Here is an 18,977-nt window from a genome sequence, read left to right as displayed (position 1 = left end):
TTGGGGCTAGGAAACCACACTACGACATATGGGGCAATACTGTCAATGTGGCGTCTCGAATGGAAAGCACCGGAAAGGCTGGCTGCATACAGGTATTTATGATTTATTTTTCTATTTATTATAATGGCCCTTGCGTAATAATTTGTAAATAAAATGATTATATTATGAATTCAGCTACTAGACCGATTTAACTGAAAATAAAAAAAAAGGAGCATGGCAGCATAAATATATTTAGTATAAGAATTAGGATCGTTCCGTGGTCGAAAATATCATTCTAACCCCTCTCACCTGCGTTTCACTGTACGTTTCACAAACGTATATTGCAATACGATCATCGCTGTATACATACAGAATACACAAATTCTATGTGATGTATAATTATATTAAACTTTATTATTCAAGAGTTTATTATTCGGTTATCATAGGTGACCGAAGAAACATGTGAGATCCTGCAAAAGTTTGGCTACTATTTCGAACAACGCGGTCTGGTGGCTGTAAAGGGCAAAGGGCAGCTGATGACTTACTACCTACAAGGCAAACATGACGAACCCCCTCCGCAAACAGAATGTCCAACGGTAAAATATTCCATTATTACGAAGCACGTATCTATAACTACATTCTATTTAATTCTGTACTGAGAAAATGGAAATTTATAGTCATGTATTTGTATTTATTTGAGCTACTTATGATAAGTATGATTTGTGCCTATTCTTCCCTATTGACATTGAAATAAAATGGCTTAATAAATAACAGTTGGTCTTACGTTAGCTTTAATGAGTACGTTGTATTGATTATTATAATTTCAGGGAGTTTACAGATTATATCTATGAACCGTTGTTTTAATATGTTTGTATATCTTCCAATCTAATCTTTTAAATGATCGTATTCCATACTTTTAAAATTTTATTCACAATATCGATAGTTTAATATGTAATTGCATATCGCAGTCGATCAAATTACAACATTTTACTTGCAAAACGAAATCAGCGGCATAATTTATATTGTCACGCGCTCTTTAGCAAAGCAACAAGCGTTATAACTATTATGTTCATTACAATTTTCTTTACAACACCATCAAACTCTAGCAGATAGCGTCAACTTACATTTTTTCACCAAGTAAGCATGCTTGGATAGCTTGACCATACTAAGTGTTGAAGCGTCCCTTTATTCTGCTAATACTTTCAGATTAACACACAAACAAATAAATGTGAAATGGTGTTTATATGTCTTTACAATAAAAACAGTATAAATTAAACTTGCATTTAGTTCTATATCAATTTGACACTTGTAAGCATCGAGCTCGATTCGCTTCTTGAAATATTAATGAATAAAAATGTAATCATCAAAGTTAATATTATGTGTCATCCTTTAAATAGGCATAACCTGATATTGGAATATATCAATGATAACATTAATGGAAATATAAGCAATCAAGTGAAGTATTAGATTTTAATGAAGGTATCCTCAGTAATTCAATATCTCGATTTAGTTGTGTCATGGCCATAAGACCTTGTCTGATGTGCTTAATCTATGAAATTGTTTTTTAAATATCAATATTACTACTTATTTATACTTATTGAACGAAAAGTAAATATATTTTATGTGACCAATCAATCATCAAAATATTATAATATTTACAGTTTTAACTAAAATCCAGTCATCATAATCAGCAGTATAAGTAAAGATAAAGTAAGTCAGAGATATGTTAAGTGTCTTCACAATACTTGTGACAGTTAAAATATCTCTGAACAAATATACCTGGCTATTTTATTTCACGGCCTTAAGAACCAGTCTGCTATTACAAACAAACAATTGCGTAACTTTTAGTAATAAGTTAATTGAGTTTAATCTATAGTGATTCCACGGATGGCAGAAGAAAACAAGAAGATTGTACGTTGGATTCGATCTTGACAGTCTACCCGGACAGGCCGACCTGTTATGTCGCCCTGTCTGGATAGATAGTCTTGATCGATTCCCATAATCTACCAGCTGACTTCTTCTGAGGACTTATAAGTTGCATGTTATTAATAGAAACAAAACATTCGATGATCTTGAATGTGTTAAACGGATAGAGTTTCTATAAATACTTGTGTAAAATGATAATTTCTTTACCAGTAAAATATTGTCTAAAGTTTCACTGTTATATAAAACCACCATGTTACACTTTCCTTCATTTGTTCACTATCATTTGTTGACAGAAACATTAATGTAATGGTGATATTGCTCAAACCCTTTACATATTATATTTGAAATTATTATAATTGGTTTAGGTTGATGAAACAACGGAGGCAAATGCCAGCGACGCGCTGCTGGCCAACGGAAACGCGTCCGCGGCGCCGCAGGCTCTTGACGAGGGAGATGTCCAAAGACCGTTACTGCCTTAAATTTAAACACAACCTATAGGCATGACCCCCAAATACCCTAACGATACTTAATTTTATATACTCTCAATACACATCATAATAACACGAGTCATATTAAGTGTTACATTAAATAATGTTGCATTATTCGGACATTACTACTGAATATACTGAAACACTACACAACTATAAAAGTTTTCTTTTAATAAACTATGTTCAAGCACGTTAATAAGTAAGTAACGTTTGAGTATTCCATTGCACATTATTACAATTGCACTTCCTCACTGGTTATAGGCGCAAACCAAAACCTAATTGTATCCTATGACTACAAAAATTAATTAATGATGTAATTATTTCTCTGATAACAATTGGTAATAATTGATTTTGAATTCCAAATATATTGTATTAAATGACAACAAAATGTTTGGAACAGGCTTCACTTAATACTAAGCAAAATACATATACTACTCAGAGTTACTTACAACTTAATACAGACTATATACCCTTAATCCCCTTCCCTCTCCTTATACGCTTATGAATCACGCAAACGAAGCGCAATGTATATTTAAAGAAAACAATCCAATAAAATTGGCTTTTCTTGTGTATGGAATAACATACGACTTATTTTTAGAGAGTAAACATAAGAAGAAAGCATAATATTATCATGTGAAAAATACATTCAAACAAAATATATCATAAGAAAAACATAAAACTATTTGCATAAGTTTCAACTTTGAAGTACATTGGCTTTACTTCTTCTGTTCTATACTTTCTTCTATTGTACACAAATAAATACCTACACATCAAATAATGTAGGATAGTGTAGGCACTTAGTAAGAATATAATATATATATATATACATATACATAGTTCTTCAGCTATATTTAATAAAACAATTTGTCTTATAATGTCTTACAATATAATATTCAAATATCAGTTAAGTTATGAATAATTATCTTATAAATTATTAGAAAACGAAACATTGAACACTATAGACTCGTTAAACACGAATAAGAATCACGATAATTTAAGAGTAAAACGATACTATTTAATATCTTACAAATTTATTTATTTTGAATATTATAAATACAAGAAATATGACTGAAAAAAGAGCTATATGATATTTCTCACTATAGAAGAAATATTTTAGATTATTTTACGGGTAATTTAAATCTAATATTTATTTCTGTGTATTAGCATTAGTAAAATATTTCAAACATACTGTAAGATTACCTAAATTTATGACATCGTTGTTTATAAGTTCGTTATGGATGCTGTTGAGTATTACTTCATAAGATGCGACGAAATATTATTATGCAGTCATGCGTGCGCCCGGATATGCGAATCGCTCTTATGTAACGTTCATTTTGCGGATAAATCTGTAATCGGTGTTGCCTCATCTTCATTTCATACAAATAGGTAGCTAGCTATATTGTGATATTCATACTAGGAATTAGCTTATTATTAAATCACGTCTAGTTGATATTCATTTTAACGCATATTAAAAGTAGAAGATCGTACTTATAAGATAAATATCATCGCATTAGTGCTGTTAGATTGTTTTAGAAACATGCTTTTCATAATGATTCGCCTAGACATTCTAGCCTAAGTGTATGTAGAAAGTAGTTTTTAGTTAAAAAGTGCCGTAACAGACATTAATTATGTTTTATAAATAGATGTATTGAAACTTATCTAAACGCTTGAATTTTATATTATTATCTGATATAAGTGTACAAACGGTTTTTGATGGTGATACTGTAGCTATAGTTGCTGTACTTATCTTAGTACTGTTTAGATAATTTTATTTATTCTGTAGTAATTATACACTATCCTGTGATTTGTGATTATTAACATATAATTTTTTACATATTTTAGCTCAAAAGTTTAAAGGTTTAACCTTGATAGCTAAATCTGTACTGAAATTCTTATCAGTAAATAAAGCAATATCTATCTATATACTCTTTTTTTATCTCCCAAACTCTCGTTAATCGTCTTAGTTAACTTCACGAAAACAATTCCATACTTTTTTTTAAAAACTAGTGTTTATTACTCAAATTATGATAAATGAAAATTCTTACAATGTAAGAAGTAGTATTCTGAAAAGACGATAAAAAATAAGTCCTTTGTCAGCATGGGGGTATGGGGCAGATTCTTTAATATCCCTTTCATTGATCGATTTTCTTGCCAATCATTCAGCTTAATGTTGTTATTAAATATTTTATTATTATTGAAATTATCGCAAATTCTATGCTCCTTAGTTTCTAAAAAGGTTAATATGATGCTAAACTGACAGAGAACTTTATATATCTACCAAGTAGGCATCATATATGCCAAACATTTTGAAAATCATTCAAAGCCCTATACTTACTTCTTGTTGTTGACCTAGAATCATATAGTTTGGCATAAACAAGGTTGATTATAATTAGCTTGTAACCGACCATGCAAAACAATTATATTCACAATCCACACAAAGAATGAAATAACGATGTCAAATGTTAGAATTTCTTGTAAATAAAACTTGTTAGGCCACCGAACTGGTGGTTCGCCTGATGGTAGGCGATGCCGCCGGCATGAACATTTACAGAGTAATAATTACCCAATTCTTTCTTATCTGTACATGTGGATAACATCACTACTGCTTAAAACGGTGAAGGAAAACATCGTGAGGAAACCGGCATGTCCGCGAATCAAAAGTTCGACGACATGTGACATCTGCCAACCCGCACTTGGCCAGCGTGGTGGATTATGGCCTAAACCCTCATGGGAGGCATGTGTCCCACCAGTGGGAACATATATGGGCTGATGATGATGAATTACCCAATTTGAAACCAGATTTTAAAATGCAACGTTGGTAAAAACTTCTATACAACACAAAAAAATGTCGCCAAGCTGTTGACTGTTGAACAAGGAAACACAGGAAACACTAGGGAGCTATCTGTATGTGCGACCCTATATATTACGCTATATATTAAGAAACTTTCATCGTTATTTTAAAGTAGTTTGAGAGTATGACATATAGAAATTAATCAACAAAAAAAGTTAATCGTAAGTCAACTATTTTTATTTTATTTAACAACTTTGTATTACTACACAATGTAAAATTATCAATCATATGTAGGAATGTATTTTGTTTACGTTTCTACATTGTAATTAGTGTAATAGTTTTTGAGTGGTAGATCTAATACAACCTACGATACTTAAAGATTTTTTTAGTCCACCTCCCACAGGTTGCATGCATAAAAGTGTGCATTATTTAAGTTTTTAACTCCCAATGCGAAAGACGGGGTCACAGAATTGACGAGGTGTTTAAGTTTTTCGACGATGTATATCTGTGCGTGTGCTCCTATGTGTCCAAATGAATGGACCGATTTTGATGCAACTTTTTTTAAATGATATTTTTGTGAATACAATCACATAACTTATGTATATGTGTTTTATGATTTTTAAATTTTAAAAAGATAAGCAAAAAGGAATGAGGCCTTTGGGGAACGTCATTACTATACGCTGAGTGTCATTAAATACGAGGTGAAGCAATATAAAAGTTAAAAAATCTACCGCAACGGCGCATGTGCGCTTACGGTAAAGAATTTCAACATTTTAATAATAATAATATATATATATATATTTATATATATATATATATATATATATATATATATATATATATATATATATATATATATATATATATATATATATATATATATATATATATATATATATATATATATATATATATATATATAATGCCTTTTCAAATTTTTGAAGATATTTTGCACACATATGTGTAGTGATTGGTCACGTTTGCACGAATACTCAAACCCACAAGAGTAGAACGATTATTGTATACTTTATTGTTTACATGAGCACAAACAACCGGGTGGAACATTCTTACCTTAATTTTTTTTGAATTCATTATTATTTCCAAACGGTGGGTATAGCTGTAGGCATTTTTTCACAAACTATTGTTAGTTTTACCTGTATTGTGTAGGTATACGTAAATGCATTCTTTTTAATCGATTTTGTTTACATTTAACTGACAGATTTATTTCAAACTTTAACACTCATCAAGTATTGGTGACAAAACAATAATTTCGGGAGTTTATTTGGATTAAACAATTTTCTTACTGATATACTGTTTCTATACAAGCGAGAAGATTGAGTTGATTCTATCATAAATCATGTTTGTTTGTTTCTTGTTTAATTCTTTTATTTGTATTTGGTTATAAAAATTCTTTAAAAATCTAATCTAACTGCATGGATCAATTTGTACACGGATTAAAACAATTGCTCATCTATAAAATGGCGTGCGGATTTCATTGTAAAAGCTTATATGGATATGACTAAGGTTATTGTTTCTGTCTGTCTATTACCTACTTATATGTCTTAACCGTGTGGGCTTTTGTGTGATTAATTGCTATTTTTTGATCATAAATACAACCATAATGTGTTTAATACATGCGAAATAAATATCATATTACAAATATATTTTTTTAAGGGTCCGATTGAATAGCAGCGCTATGAGCTTTACTGGTATATGCTGAATTTGGTCCTATGTGGCTGCAATAAAACTATTTCGTATAGCATAATTTTTATTGTTAAAGGGTTATTGCGCGTGACTTCTATTTATTGTGATTTGTGTCGTATAATTTCCGTCAAATATGTGTTTTTTTTGTTCATGCAAACTAAGCGCACACATGGTGTTGTTTCGACTAGACCAAGGAGGAGAGGAGGAGAGCTCTCTCCCTTTTGCTTTGCCGCTTGGCAGTCTTTCCTGGAACACCTGTATATATGCCAATTTCCCGACCCCGAGGGTCTTGAGCATGCGCCAAACCATTCACCACTTAAAATCAGGGATCTATTTATGCGTGCGTGCGTCAAATACGTGAAATTGTGTGTAATGTTTTTCTTATGGGTTTAATTTACTTTTTGCGTAATTATCATTTAGGAGAATTAAAATAATTCTCCATAATTAAATTATATAAATTAAATTATATAAAATATTAATAATAAAATCAGGTAACTGGAATTATATTAGATGACTCAATGCGCACAACTAGCGCAGTCGATAGTTGTACTCTCCGTATTAGCCTATCAAACTACTGAATGAAAGAATTTAAACCACTGAATGGCCCGTAACCCTAAGCACTTAATATAAATACTATACTCTATACCATACAGAACATTCTTATAGGAATGTATCCAGATAACCATTACCCTGTTCAATTGTAAATATATAAGTGTGCCAAATTTCATTTAATATATTTAAGTTCTTAAAAGTTAAATAAAATTACTCGTAAGAGTACCGACATATAATCTGCGACATTGATTTATACTATGTAGTGAAGAAGAAATACTATAATATTTACGGAGATAAAAAGCGTCTCTTAATCTTATAAACTCATGCAAATTTCTGTGAAAGGCTTAAAAAGCCGTTGCGGAAATCGCAAGCCGCATTAAAATAAATTTTGATCGTATTTTTCAAATCGGACTGGTAGTTCGCGAGATTAGTGCGTTCAAAAAACAAACAACTGACTCTTCAGCTTTATAATATTAGTATAGGTAAGGCATTGGCGTATCCGTTTTTTATTGAAATGTAAGATTTGTTTGATTTTGTACAATTAAATGATAAACGAGCTATTTCATTATATATAAATCGGAGTCGATAATAACCAGATCCTTACCCTTTCCAATCCTTTCCTTTATCTTTAGCTTTTCATCAAAAAAATATGCATCAAGGCTACTAAGTTAAAATCGATAGATACTGATTACAAAATATGGTTATTTTATTAATAAAAACATTTAATTTTGTTTTTAGTACGCAAGTAAATGTTGCGTAAAGCATTTTTAGGTAAAAAAGGTTAAGAACACTTTATTAAAGAAAAATCTGTACATTGTGTATGTTACTGTATATTTCATTATTCAAATATCAATTCAAGAAGCCTTGGGGCACGGTATTATCGTGCTTGGAGTATATCTAGTTTGGATATATCTAAATGTCGCCGTAAGTTTGTAAAAACCATTTTTAATAGTAAAAACCAACGATCTAACTCGCAAGTTTATAAAGTCGAAAAATTCGTACCTTCCGAAAATAATGGGAAAATATCGCAGTTATGTATTATGTCGAGATTTTCTTTTCCCAAACATCAGTGATGTTCAGGTTGGGAGATGACCCAGCCCCATAGGCCTTACTGGAACAACCAAACAAAACCCATTCTATATGAATACCTATTTCAAAATTTAACGGTTTACAGCGATACGTATGTATAATTAGACACTCGTCCCGGCTCCGCCCGGATATCAAGATTCCTGTTTTATCCCAAGAGAATAATTGGTATAAAAAGTAGCCTATGAGTAATTTCATCAAAATCCGTTCAGTAGTTTCAGCGTGATTGGCGGTCAAACGTCAAATTTTTACATTTATGTTTGTGTCATTTCTTTCCAATGAGAGAACAGTTCTATCTATTACTACCACTCAAACTACTGAACCAAATTAAACAAATAAACTATGGGAAAGGACTGATGCATTTTTTCAGGAATTGATGCATCTGCAGTAGAGGATGAAAATAACGGCAAAAGAAAATGTAATTAATTAAATGACTAATAATAATGATAATAACCTATATATATACATAATAAATATAAAAAAAATTGTAAGATTAACGTTTTATTTTGAAGTTGAAGTAACCACTGTAAAGAGTTAGCCTTCTCCGAGATATTAGAAACTAAAACCTCTGCCTTATTTCTTTGTTATTTGATTATATGTAATATGTTTTTTTTAACGCATCTTTTTTATTTTAGTTTAATTTTCATTTTGATCAAGCACACATATATACAATACATATGGTTATTAATTCTGAATCTCATTAAGGATATATTTATGCGTAACTTGGAGGATCTATTACAAGTTAAGGAACCCCAGTAGATTCCATTGTTTTATGTTCCTTCATGCAGCTCTAAGGATTATTTAGCTTAATGGCATTTTGGAAAACGACCTTAACTAACCCAGGTGTCTTATCCTGTGTTACATTTCACAGCGACTTTACATTCCAAGATGACGTGGCTCGATCTCGACTCACACAATTTTGCAAAAAGAGCATTTTAATGCTAGACAAAGACTAAGAAAAAATGGTCCGAGGATACTTTTTTCTTTTGATTCACCCGTAACTTTAATTAAATAAACAAGAATTAACATATATATATTGTTAGCCTCTCGTATTATATAATTATAGCTTTATTCAATATTCGTCAGTCTAATAAGATTGATTTTAACCTATCATTTTGAATACCGGACTAAAATCCAACTGGTTTTATTAGTTCTTTTATAATTTTTAAATGCATGCATGTGACCAGTAATATGCATTAATAAAAAAAACGAAAGAAATTTATTAAACTTTAGAAGCCTTTTAATGATTGTTAATCACCCTTTAGGTAAATTTCATTCCAAATTAAGTAATGTTGGGATTAGGTACCAGGGCTAAATTAAAGATCATTAAAAAATCATTAATTTGTGTCACTTTAATATTATTCCTTGAACATTGTTAACAAAAATTATGGACTATTTACAGTTCAGATCGCCAAAAAGAAAACATCACAATTCATCCTATCCTACTAATATTATAAATGCGAAAGTTTGTGAGGATGTCTGTATGAATGTTACTCTTTCACGCAAAAACTTTTGAACTGATTGCAATGAAATTTGGTACGTAGATAGTCAACTGGAATTACACATAGGCAACTTTTTATCCCGATATTCCCGTAGAAATATCGAGTTACGTGGACTTACGCGAATGAAACCGCTGGGCGCAGCTAGTATTCAATATTTAAAAAAGGTATTGTAGGATTCTTCATTTGAAGCACGCACTTCCGAGCCTGCTATGATTATTTTAGAAGTTAGTGCCAACTGATACTTCTGCAGTCTTATATTATTGATGCCCTAATAAATAAACACTGTATTATTTGCATTTCCTTTATTTTATGATTAATATGTTTATAAAAAAACGAAATCACACTCATAACTGTAATTCTGCAGTCTCCCTTACTTTTCTTTCGGACATTTGAAATAAATATTTTAATGATTACATTTAAATATGGGATTCTAAGTATAGCTACTTCCTGACACGATTTCTACTGGTTTCTTTCAATTCGACAATTTGTTCCTATTTCAAATATACTGATGTCTTTTTACACGAATATTATGAAATGATTATCGATGATATAGAAAAATAAAATTTTCTGATTATAAAATACACTTAAAAGATCAAAATTACTAAGTTTACAAAACTAACCTGAAATTTATTAATGTATTGCTTTTTGAAGTTTAAAATAAAGCTTTAACCTGCAATGTTACTCAAAGAATGACATTTATGTCCATAAAATAGCCTACAAAATATTATGAGGTTTGTCTAGTATGCATTCAAATTAGCTGCTTGCAAAAGTAAGAACGCGTAATGTGCAGTACGAACAGCGTACAATCCTGGAGATGCAGGTGATTCACAGCTGATGAGTGCAGGGTGTTGGCAGAAGTGTAAATGCTGTAGGCGAGAGGGGCGGGCGGGGCGCAGATTGAGGCCACTATTTAACGGCCTGGCGGCCGCGCAGCGACCTGTTGTGATCCCGTCATGGCGCGCTACGCCCGTGTCGCTACTTTGGCCGCGTGTCTCTTGTTCGTCTGCGGTGAGTCCTAACCTTTATATTACGCATCCAGATCCCGTCTATTTCGCGACGTCACAGGTGGCGCTACGTCATAATACCACAGCCGAAAGTAAATAGTGATTACGTCAACATCCAGTGCGGCACTTGAGTGAACAGTGAAGTTCTAAGTTCTAACGTAGCGAGATAGGCCGTGCCTTTATCAATCAAGTTTTAATAAATTGCACTTAAACGCGATCTCCTTGCATCAAATAAGTTAAGAATGTAATCAACGCGCTGCAAGCCATTCAAGGACAACCTCAAACGATACCATACTGACAACTATCGAACCTTATTATGCATGAGTGCCGGTATAAGTTGAACTTTTAAAATTGTTTCGATGGCATACAAGAAGGCAATCGTATGTGTTATAATAATATGCAAATACATGTAATAATCGTTATTCAACACTCAGCTCACTCTATGTAATAAGGTCATGATAGGCTGTCATATAATACGATTTATAATTTTTATTTAAATGAGGGTAGTAGAGCATAAAAAGGCGGTAACGTCGATTGCATACTTATATAATTCATTAAGATACTATTAAGGTTTTATTACTAAAAAACAAATGTTCGGCATTCGCTATACCCGTGTATTGTAGGTACGAGAACTTTCACATTCGATGTATTGCGTTGCGGTTGCGCTGCTGACGTCACATTGTATAGTTCGTAGCTTGAAGGAGTAGGTATTGCATTACCGTAGTAATCTTGGGCATATCATAATATATCGTAAATACCGTTCATCTCGTGGTATCTAAATTGTGAAAACACGTTTTTTTTTCACTTGATTAGCGAATGACCATAACCGGTATTATATTTACCATATTCATAAATATGAAATCATCATCAATCATCTTCATAGTTATATAGGTTTACTCTAAGCATAAATATACTTACCTCTTTAAATATTTATATTATAATATTCAACAGTTACCTCGAAATTAAGCTAAGAAGTATAATTTGCAAAAGACCAAGGGTCAAGGTTATCACCGTCGCTAAATACTATTAAAAGATTAAAAACGTGCCTTGCATCAATATTACATCGTATGATGACAATGTTTAATCGATTATTTTAAGTTTTTAAACATGTATTTTTATAATTATTTAGTAGGACAGACAACAATAAATTGGCACTCCTATTAACGTCAAAGACCACTTATCTAAAGTCCAGATGCTGTAAAAGCATATTCATATATGCTGTTACAGTTAAGCGGAGTGATTTTATGAAACTACAAAAATTTTTTTTGGAAACAACTACATGCATGTCGTTGTGTTCTGTATCTTTTAGATTCTAAAAGATATCGGGCACACATTCAAAGAATATATAAATCATAAACAATCATAAATATTACCATTTGACTAAATCAGAAGTTTTCGTATATATTTATATGTACACATAATGTATGTTAAAAAAAGAAATAGTTCGTAAATTGTAGTGTATTTACATTTCATATTAATATGAAACTGATAACCTCATTGTGGTATTTACCGTGAGAAGGTGTCGATTGCGCTCACGTCAGGTAGCCAACTTGCTATCATGTAATCGGTCATCGATACTTGCAGGCATGAACTACCTCTAGCATTAGCTATGTATTGTTATTGTATTTCGTACATAACTATTTAATAACGATACAATTTCAATTATAGATAATTCATTATCAGCAAATTTGCTTAATACTTTTTTTAAGGTAAAAATTAAGTTTATTAACTCATGAAAGGCTAATTATAAAGTAATATATATTCGTTGTGTTCTCAGTTAGTGGTTATTTAAGTTTTTCTCAGATCGATCCTTTTATTCTTAAATATAATGAAATTTCCTCTACTTTATAAATATAATTTAAGAAACAACTATTTCAAAAAAAAAACCTTTGCAAATGTCAATATAGTCTAATCCCTAAAATCCTATATCATAAGATTACACTACCAAACTGTTTCAAATTCTCTAAAGATATTATAAATTCGGTAGAATTTTGAAAAATAAGAAAAATGTACTTGCATGTGTCGATGATAACGCATTTAATTATATATATTATACTTTTATATGACATAGTAGTTTTTTAATTAACAATATATTTAGTTGACTAAGTCATTAATCGGGTCGCTAGTCGCTATAGGTACCTACTCAAGACAATAGTGAAAGCCCCAACAAAAAATGTAACTGCACTTTTGCAATAAGTCTTGTTTTCTACTGACAGATTTAACAATACTTATTATTGTTTCTTTTGCCATTACTGTTTGTCTCTAAACTTTCCATTCATTTTCTGGGTCACACATCATTTAATTTTTCTAACAAATTGAGAGTAAAATAATTTAATCCATAAAATCGTATAAACGATAATTCCTATAAAATATTTACAATTAATTATATAAATTAACGTGAAATTTTTATTTTAAATAAAATGAAATAAAATTACACATTTTAATTGTTGTATGACGTTCAGAATACTATTTCATTGAAATTCTATTTATATTATGTATTGAAATGTTAAGAATTGGTCTTTGAACTTTCTTAGTACAGTCGGGCTTACGCATAAATTACAAATTCCCGTTATCAATATAGCAATAGTCTTTATACAAGGCAAGTATTGGTGGTACATAATGATGAGATTGATCGGTATGCAGGCGGCGCGCGGCGCGGCGGACCCTCGCGCATTTCTATATGTTCAACTACCTCGCCACTCACCAGGCTAGACAATTATTTATTTACTTACAAATTATTTACCTAACGCTATTCTCTGTCATTTCCCCTGGGGTCAATGATCATTAGACATGTCTGATTATAATTTATTTCGAATATCTATATTTAATCAATATGTTCCGTTTATTTGTGTATCGTTCACCAACTTAAAATGTATTTGCCGATGTCAATGAATATTTTTTATCAGTTTTAGAGAAACAAAAACAAAAGTGGAGGCACATAGATCTCATTAATATTCCTCTGCATACAAAAGACATCAACTCGCTTCATTGACGAAAACTAATGGTGATTAATAGAACGACCTATGAGAGTTACGTAGTTCGTACATAATATAAATGAATACATTGAGGGTAAATTGTGTCGTGAGATCAAGTCTATGTAATATATTGCCACCCAAACACGTGGTAGATCCGGGTCAAAGAGGACAAGTTTCTTATTTATCGTTCCGGTGACAACTATTTTTTATTGCGGCATGTTTTATTCATCGCGATGCCTAACTGTCTAATTAACCTTCCAAAGTATTCTATGTAATGCGTCTATCTGTGTTGATTAAACAGCAAGTATTGAAAATTATAGACTTCAACCTGATAAACAAAATCATTATTTTATTAAGACAAGTTATGCAGTCAATTTCGAGACCTAAATAGCCAATGTTATGAAATTCCTTAGAACTCGTTTTTCTCTGATTTAGGTATTGTATTAATGTAGTAGTTAAATTGAATTCGCTAACAGATAAACATTAATATTAATACGAATTAATTATTAGGTATGTATCAACAGGTCATTTATAAAGTCTTATTTAAAATACATTATGGAGGATTATATTGCATGCGGAAATACTGTACTTAGCATTGTAAAACAGTCGACATTGTGGACAAAACAAGAATATTTCCTGTTTTTTCTTTCACTTATTACCTACAGTCACTATAAACTACTACATTATAACTTATTAAACAAGAAATTTAATTAAAAAACCTAGCTTCATACCAAATAATGTACAGTCTATAAAATAGTACCTAGTAGACTTTTAAATGGTACTTCTTCACTTCGTAAATTCGAGAATACTTCAAATCAATTATTTAATAATTAGAAATCGTATGACCTATGTTGTTGCAATAGGATTTCCGAAAGTCGGACAGTAACAATATATCGATAAGAGGACAATGATAAAAGATTGCGCGTGTGGCCCGCAGGCCGCAGTCCGCCCGCTCCGGACGCGGCCAACAAGGCTGCCTCTCACAACTCGCCCATTAGATTAGATAATATCGCGATGCCTTCGTTTCCTTATGTTACGTTGTTTGCGTTCACGCATAAATTTCGCATCAATTTATGATAACTATTTCATAAGTGTGTCGCACTCTCAATTATTGACAAACATCTCATCGTGTCGCTATCGGGTTTATAACTATTATGAGACATCTTTTTTAACCCATATATTTCTAATTTTTGATTTTTGAAATGATACATGCTATATATCACTAACATTATTTATATTTTTATATATCACTAACATTATTTTTATATCTTGATCTTAACCAATTTGTAACACTTTTAGCAAATAAATCGATTTACATTAAGATTTCCTGAATTCATGATTATAATAATCGGCGGTCAAGGAAATCCACTATTCCGTGACCTTTCCAAATTATATTAATTTCGACAACCTCATACAAAGCATCAAATACCATGCATAATTTGAAATAGACAGAACTTAGAAAGAGTCGTCCTTGTAGCTTGCTTAAGCGCTGACATTTCAAACAGTCAAATGTCACGTGCGCTCACCCCACCTTTGACATTTACATATCCAAGTGACATTTTACATCTAATGATAAAAAACCCGTACCTATGCCGTAACCCAAGAACAACAATTTGTCGGCATAAGGAGGCATAATAAGGTTTAAGTACTAGTTGTAACGGACACCTTTTATTTTTGAGCTATTACAATATTTTCTTTATATTTAATACAATATTTTCTTTTTTTTGTGTATAGAGGGTGTCTATGGACACCGTTGGCGGCGACAAGCGGATGACGGAGCCAAGAAAGACGACAGCCTGGAGCAAGAACTATGCAAGGACAAGGACGCTGGCGAATGGTTCCGCCTGGTGGCCGGCGAGGGCGACAACTGTCGCGACGTCATCCAGTGCACTGCCTCGGTCAGTGCAATAGGCAATTACTACTTTTACACACGCACCTTTCTTGTTTATATGATCATATCAGAATCAATGTCAGATACACTTTGTCCATAAACGTATTTGGTCTGGAGAGAAGTTTTTATATCAAAACTATACTATTACACTTCATCACATATATTTAAATGATTCAATATTTGTTGCTTTAAATGAATCCACCTAAATATTTTAAATAATATTAATATTCATATTTTATCACTTTATCAGGGTATTCAAGCAATCCGTTGTCCAGCCGGTCTATTTTTTGACATTGAAAAGCAAACCTGTGACTGGAAGGACGCTGTTAAGAATTGCAAGCTGAAGAACAAAGAGAGGAAAGCCAAGCCTCTGCTTTATACTGAGGAGCCACTTTGCCAAGACGGATTTCTAGCCTGTGGGGACTCTAACTGTATTGAACGAGGTCTCTTCTGTAACGGAGAGAAAGATTGTGCCGACGGCTCTGATGAAAATTCATGCGGTAAGTTACAGCAAAAACATGTTAAAATATGTTATTTCCATTTAAGGAAGAAGAATTTGACCATAACATAAATTAAAAATATTCTACCTGCAATGCGCGACGAGCGACGACTCTGAAATGCCAATCACTTGGCCTAAAAAAACATCTCAATGCTATGTTGTAATATACTGTCGACAAATAGTGTTTTGTCTTTTTTTTGCATATTATTTTAAATTTAGTAGACTTGTTGTTTCCAGTAGTTTCAATTATTAGTGTGTATTATAATTGTAAATACCATACCATTATCTGATCGCCGTGTTATTCGAAATCGGTTTGAAGTGACTCTTTGAATAACAATGGAGCATGAATTAAATTACACTTTGTGCGTGCAGCTTGAAATAGAATGTTGCTATATAAACTAAAGTTCATGTACAGTAGTAGATACTTTATTTTGTATTTCATAGCAAAGTAAAATTTTTCTGTTGGTTGCGAAAATCCAGTGAACTTTACAGTTAAGTAAGCAACCAAGTAAACCGGTAATATTGTGCAATCAAATGAATTATAATCGAATGTACCAACGTGTTACCTATATTGTATACAAATATACGCTTGTACCTGATGAAAAATGGAATTTGGAAATTATGCTTACTTTTATATCTATTTGCATATACCACGTCACAAAGTGAAATCAAACTTACTGTCCGTTAAGTTGGGCCGAAAGAATTGATCGGGGGAAAGTACCCATACAGGTTTCAATACTTGTCTCATGATATGTACTTTGAAGGTGTGGCTCAAGAATCATATAAGTAGATATTTCTAACAAAAAATAATCGATGTATGAAGTTTTATTTTAGTGTGAGTAATATATTTTGTTGTAGATATCGACAACGACCCCAACAGGGCGCCTCCATGTGACACGAGCCAATGTGTGCTGCCAGACTGCTACTGTTCTGAAGATGGAACAGTGATTCCTGGCGATTTGCCAGCCAGAGATGTCCCTCAGATGATCACTATCACTTTCGATGACGCTATTAATAACAACAACATCGAACTGTACAAAGAAATATTTAACGGAAAACGCAAGAATCCAAATGGTTGCGATATCAAGGCTACATTCTTTATCTCGCACAAGTACACAAACTACTCGGCCGTGCATGAAACCCACAGAAAGGGACACGAAATTGCAGTCCATTCAATTACGTAAGTTTCAATAATTCTTTTATAATTTTTACTTTATCACATTTGATATTTCAATGTGACAAAATTTCTCACAAGCATTAGTTTATGTTCACTTTCTCCATTGATTCACTAGCACCTTTAACTACTTTAATAATAATCTAATTAACTACAAAATTATTGTAGTTAAAATTTTATTTTTATGATTAACGTTACAATGTCGTATATTATGTAACAGTTTAGATAGTATAAAAATATGATAAATTTTAACAGCCACAACGATGATGAACAATTCTGGAGCAACGCTACTGTAGACGACTGGGGCAGAGAAATGGCTGGAATGAGAGTCATCATCGAAAAGTTCGCCAATATAACAGATAACAGCGTAGTCGGCGTCCGCGCTCCATACCTCCGTGTCGGTGGAAACAACCAGTTCACTATGATGGAAGAACAAGCCTTTTTATATGACAGTACTATTACAGCTCCTCTATCCAACCCACCCCTATGGCCTTATACAATGTACTTCCGTATGCCACATCGTTGCCACGGAAACCTTCAAAGTTGTCCAACAAGAAGCCATGCTGTCTGGGAAATGGTTATGAACGAACTCGACAGACGTGAAGATCCTACAAACGATGAATACTTGCCTGGTTGCGCTATGGTTGACTCTTGTTCAAATATTCTGACTGGAGATCAATTCTATAACTTCCTTAACCACAATTTCGATCGCCACTACGATCAAAACAGGGCTCCTCTTGGTCTTTACTTCCACGCTGCTTGGTTGAGAAACAATCCCGAATTCTTAGAAGCTTTCTTATACTGGATCGATGAAATTCTTTCAACACATAATGATGTATACTTCGTAACCATGACACAAGTTATTCAATGGGTTCAAAATCCACGTACCATTTCTGAAGCTAAGAACTTCGAACCTTGGAGGGAAAAGTGCTCAGTCGAAGGACCTCCCGCCTGTTGGGTTCCGCACTCTTGCAAACTTACATCTAAGGAGGTTCCCGGAGAAACAATTAACCTTCAAACTTGCGTGAGGTGTCCCGTCAATTACCCATGGCTGAACGATCCATCGGGTGATGGTCGTTACTGAAAGAGATCTCGCGCCATAGGAGGTGCAAATTAGTCGATATATTAAATTACAATTGACGAATTGCACGGACACCATATTTGAGGTCCTACGTTCCAAATATCAATTTTGTTATCAGGGTCGAATTGAACTTAAGAAACTTTAAATATGTGTCCTTGTAATAAAAATGTACCGGGTCAAAATCCCGCTTGTAGTCTAAGTACCTACCTAAATGTATGTAATATAGATTCACATGAATATTTAATAGGTCTGTTTAATACTTTATGTGATTTTTCTACTTTAAGTCTGTTGGATAAAATTTAAAATACAAAATAATATAAAAATA

The 18,977-nt window shown here is 32.4% G+C and overlaps 2 protein-coding genes across 2 annotated transcripts; both read left to right on the top strand.

Annotated features, from left to right (window-relative positions):
- The first annotated feature begins 6 nt into the window (after positions 1 to 6).
- On the top strand, positions 7 to 3,070 carry LOC119831079 (adenylate cyclase type 1-like). Its single transcript, XM_038354326.1, has 3 exons — positions 7 to 92; positions 426 to 575; positions 2,271 to 3,070. The coding sequence occupies exons 1-3, from the start codon at positions 60 to 62 to the stop codon at positions 2,382 to 2,384; spliced, it is 297 nt and encodes a 98-aa protein (XP_038210254.1). The 5' UTR covers positions 7 to 59; the 3' UTR covers positions 2,385 to 3,070.
- A 7,812-nt stretch (positions 3,071 to 10,882) lies between these two features.
- LOC119831998 (chitin deacetylase 1) lies at positions 10,883 to 18,977 on the top strand. The gene is made up of 5 exons (XM_038355579.1): positions 10,883 to 11,036; positions 15,742 to 15,905; positions 16,149 to 16,398; positions 17,256 to 17,577; positions 17,827 to 18,977. Exons 1-5 carry the CDS (start codon positions 10,982 to 10,984, stop codon positions 18,653 to 18,655), a joined length of 1,620 nt encoding a protein of 539 aa, XP_038211507.1. The 5' UTR covers positions 10,883 to 10,981; the 3' UTR covers positions 18,656 to 18,977.

The sequence above is a fragment of the Zerene cesonia genome, chromosome 1 (genome assembly GCF_012273895.1).
Source record: "Zerene cesonia ecotype Mississippi chromosome 1, Zerene_cesonia_1.1, whole genome shotgun sequence".
NCBI classification, from domain to species: Eukaryota; Metazoa; Arthropoda; class Insecta; order Lepidoptera; family Pieridae; genus Zerene; species Zerene cesonia.
Note: the sequence above shows the minus strand (reverse complement) of the source record. Positions and strands in the feature narration are given on the sequence as shown.

Bases quoted from the DNA above. Each gene is read 5' to 3' on its own strand.
- LOC119831079 (XM_038354326.1), top strand. From the start codon at position 60: ATGGAAAGCACCGGAAAGGCTGGCTGCATACAG. The intron at 93-425 runs GTATTTATGATT...CGGTTATCATAG, and splicing joins GAAAGGCTGGCTGCATACAG to GTGACCGAAGAAACATGTGA. The intron at 576-2,270 runs GTAAAATATTCC...TAATTGGTTTAG, and splicing joins CGCAAACAGAATGTCCAACG to GTTGATGAAACAACGGAGGC.
- LOC119831998 (XM_038355579.1), top strand. From the start codon at position 10,982: ATGGCGCGCTACGCCCGTGTCGCTACTTTGGCCGCGTGTCTCTTGTTC. The intron at 11,037-15,741 runs GTGAGTCCTAAC...TTTTGTGTATAG, and splicing joins GTGTCTCTTGTTCGTCTGCG to AGGGTGTCTATGGACACCGT. The intron at 15,906-16,148 runs GTCAGTGCAATA...TCACTTTATCAG, and splicing joins TCATCCAGTGCACTGCCTCG to GGTATTCAAGCAATCCGTTG.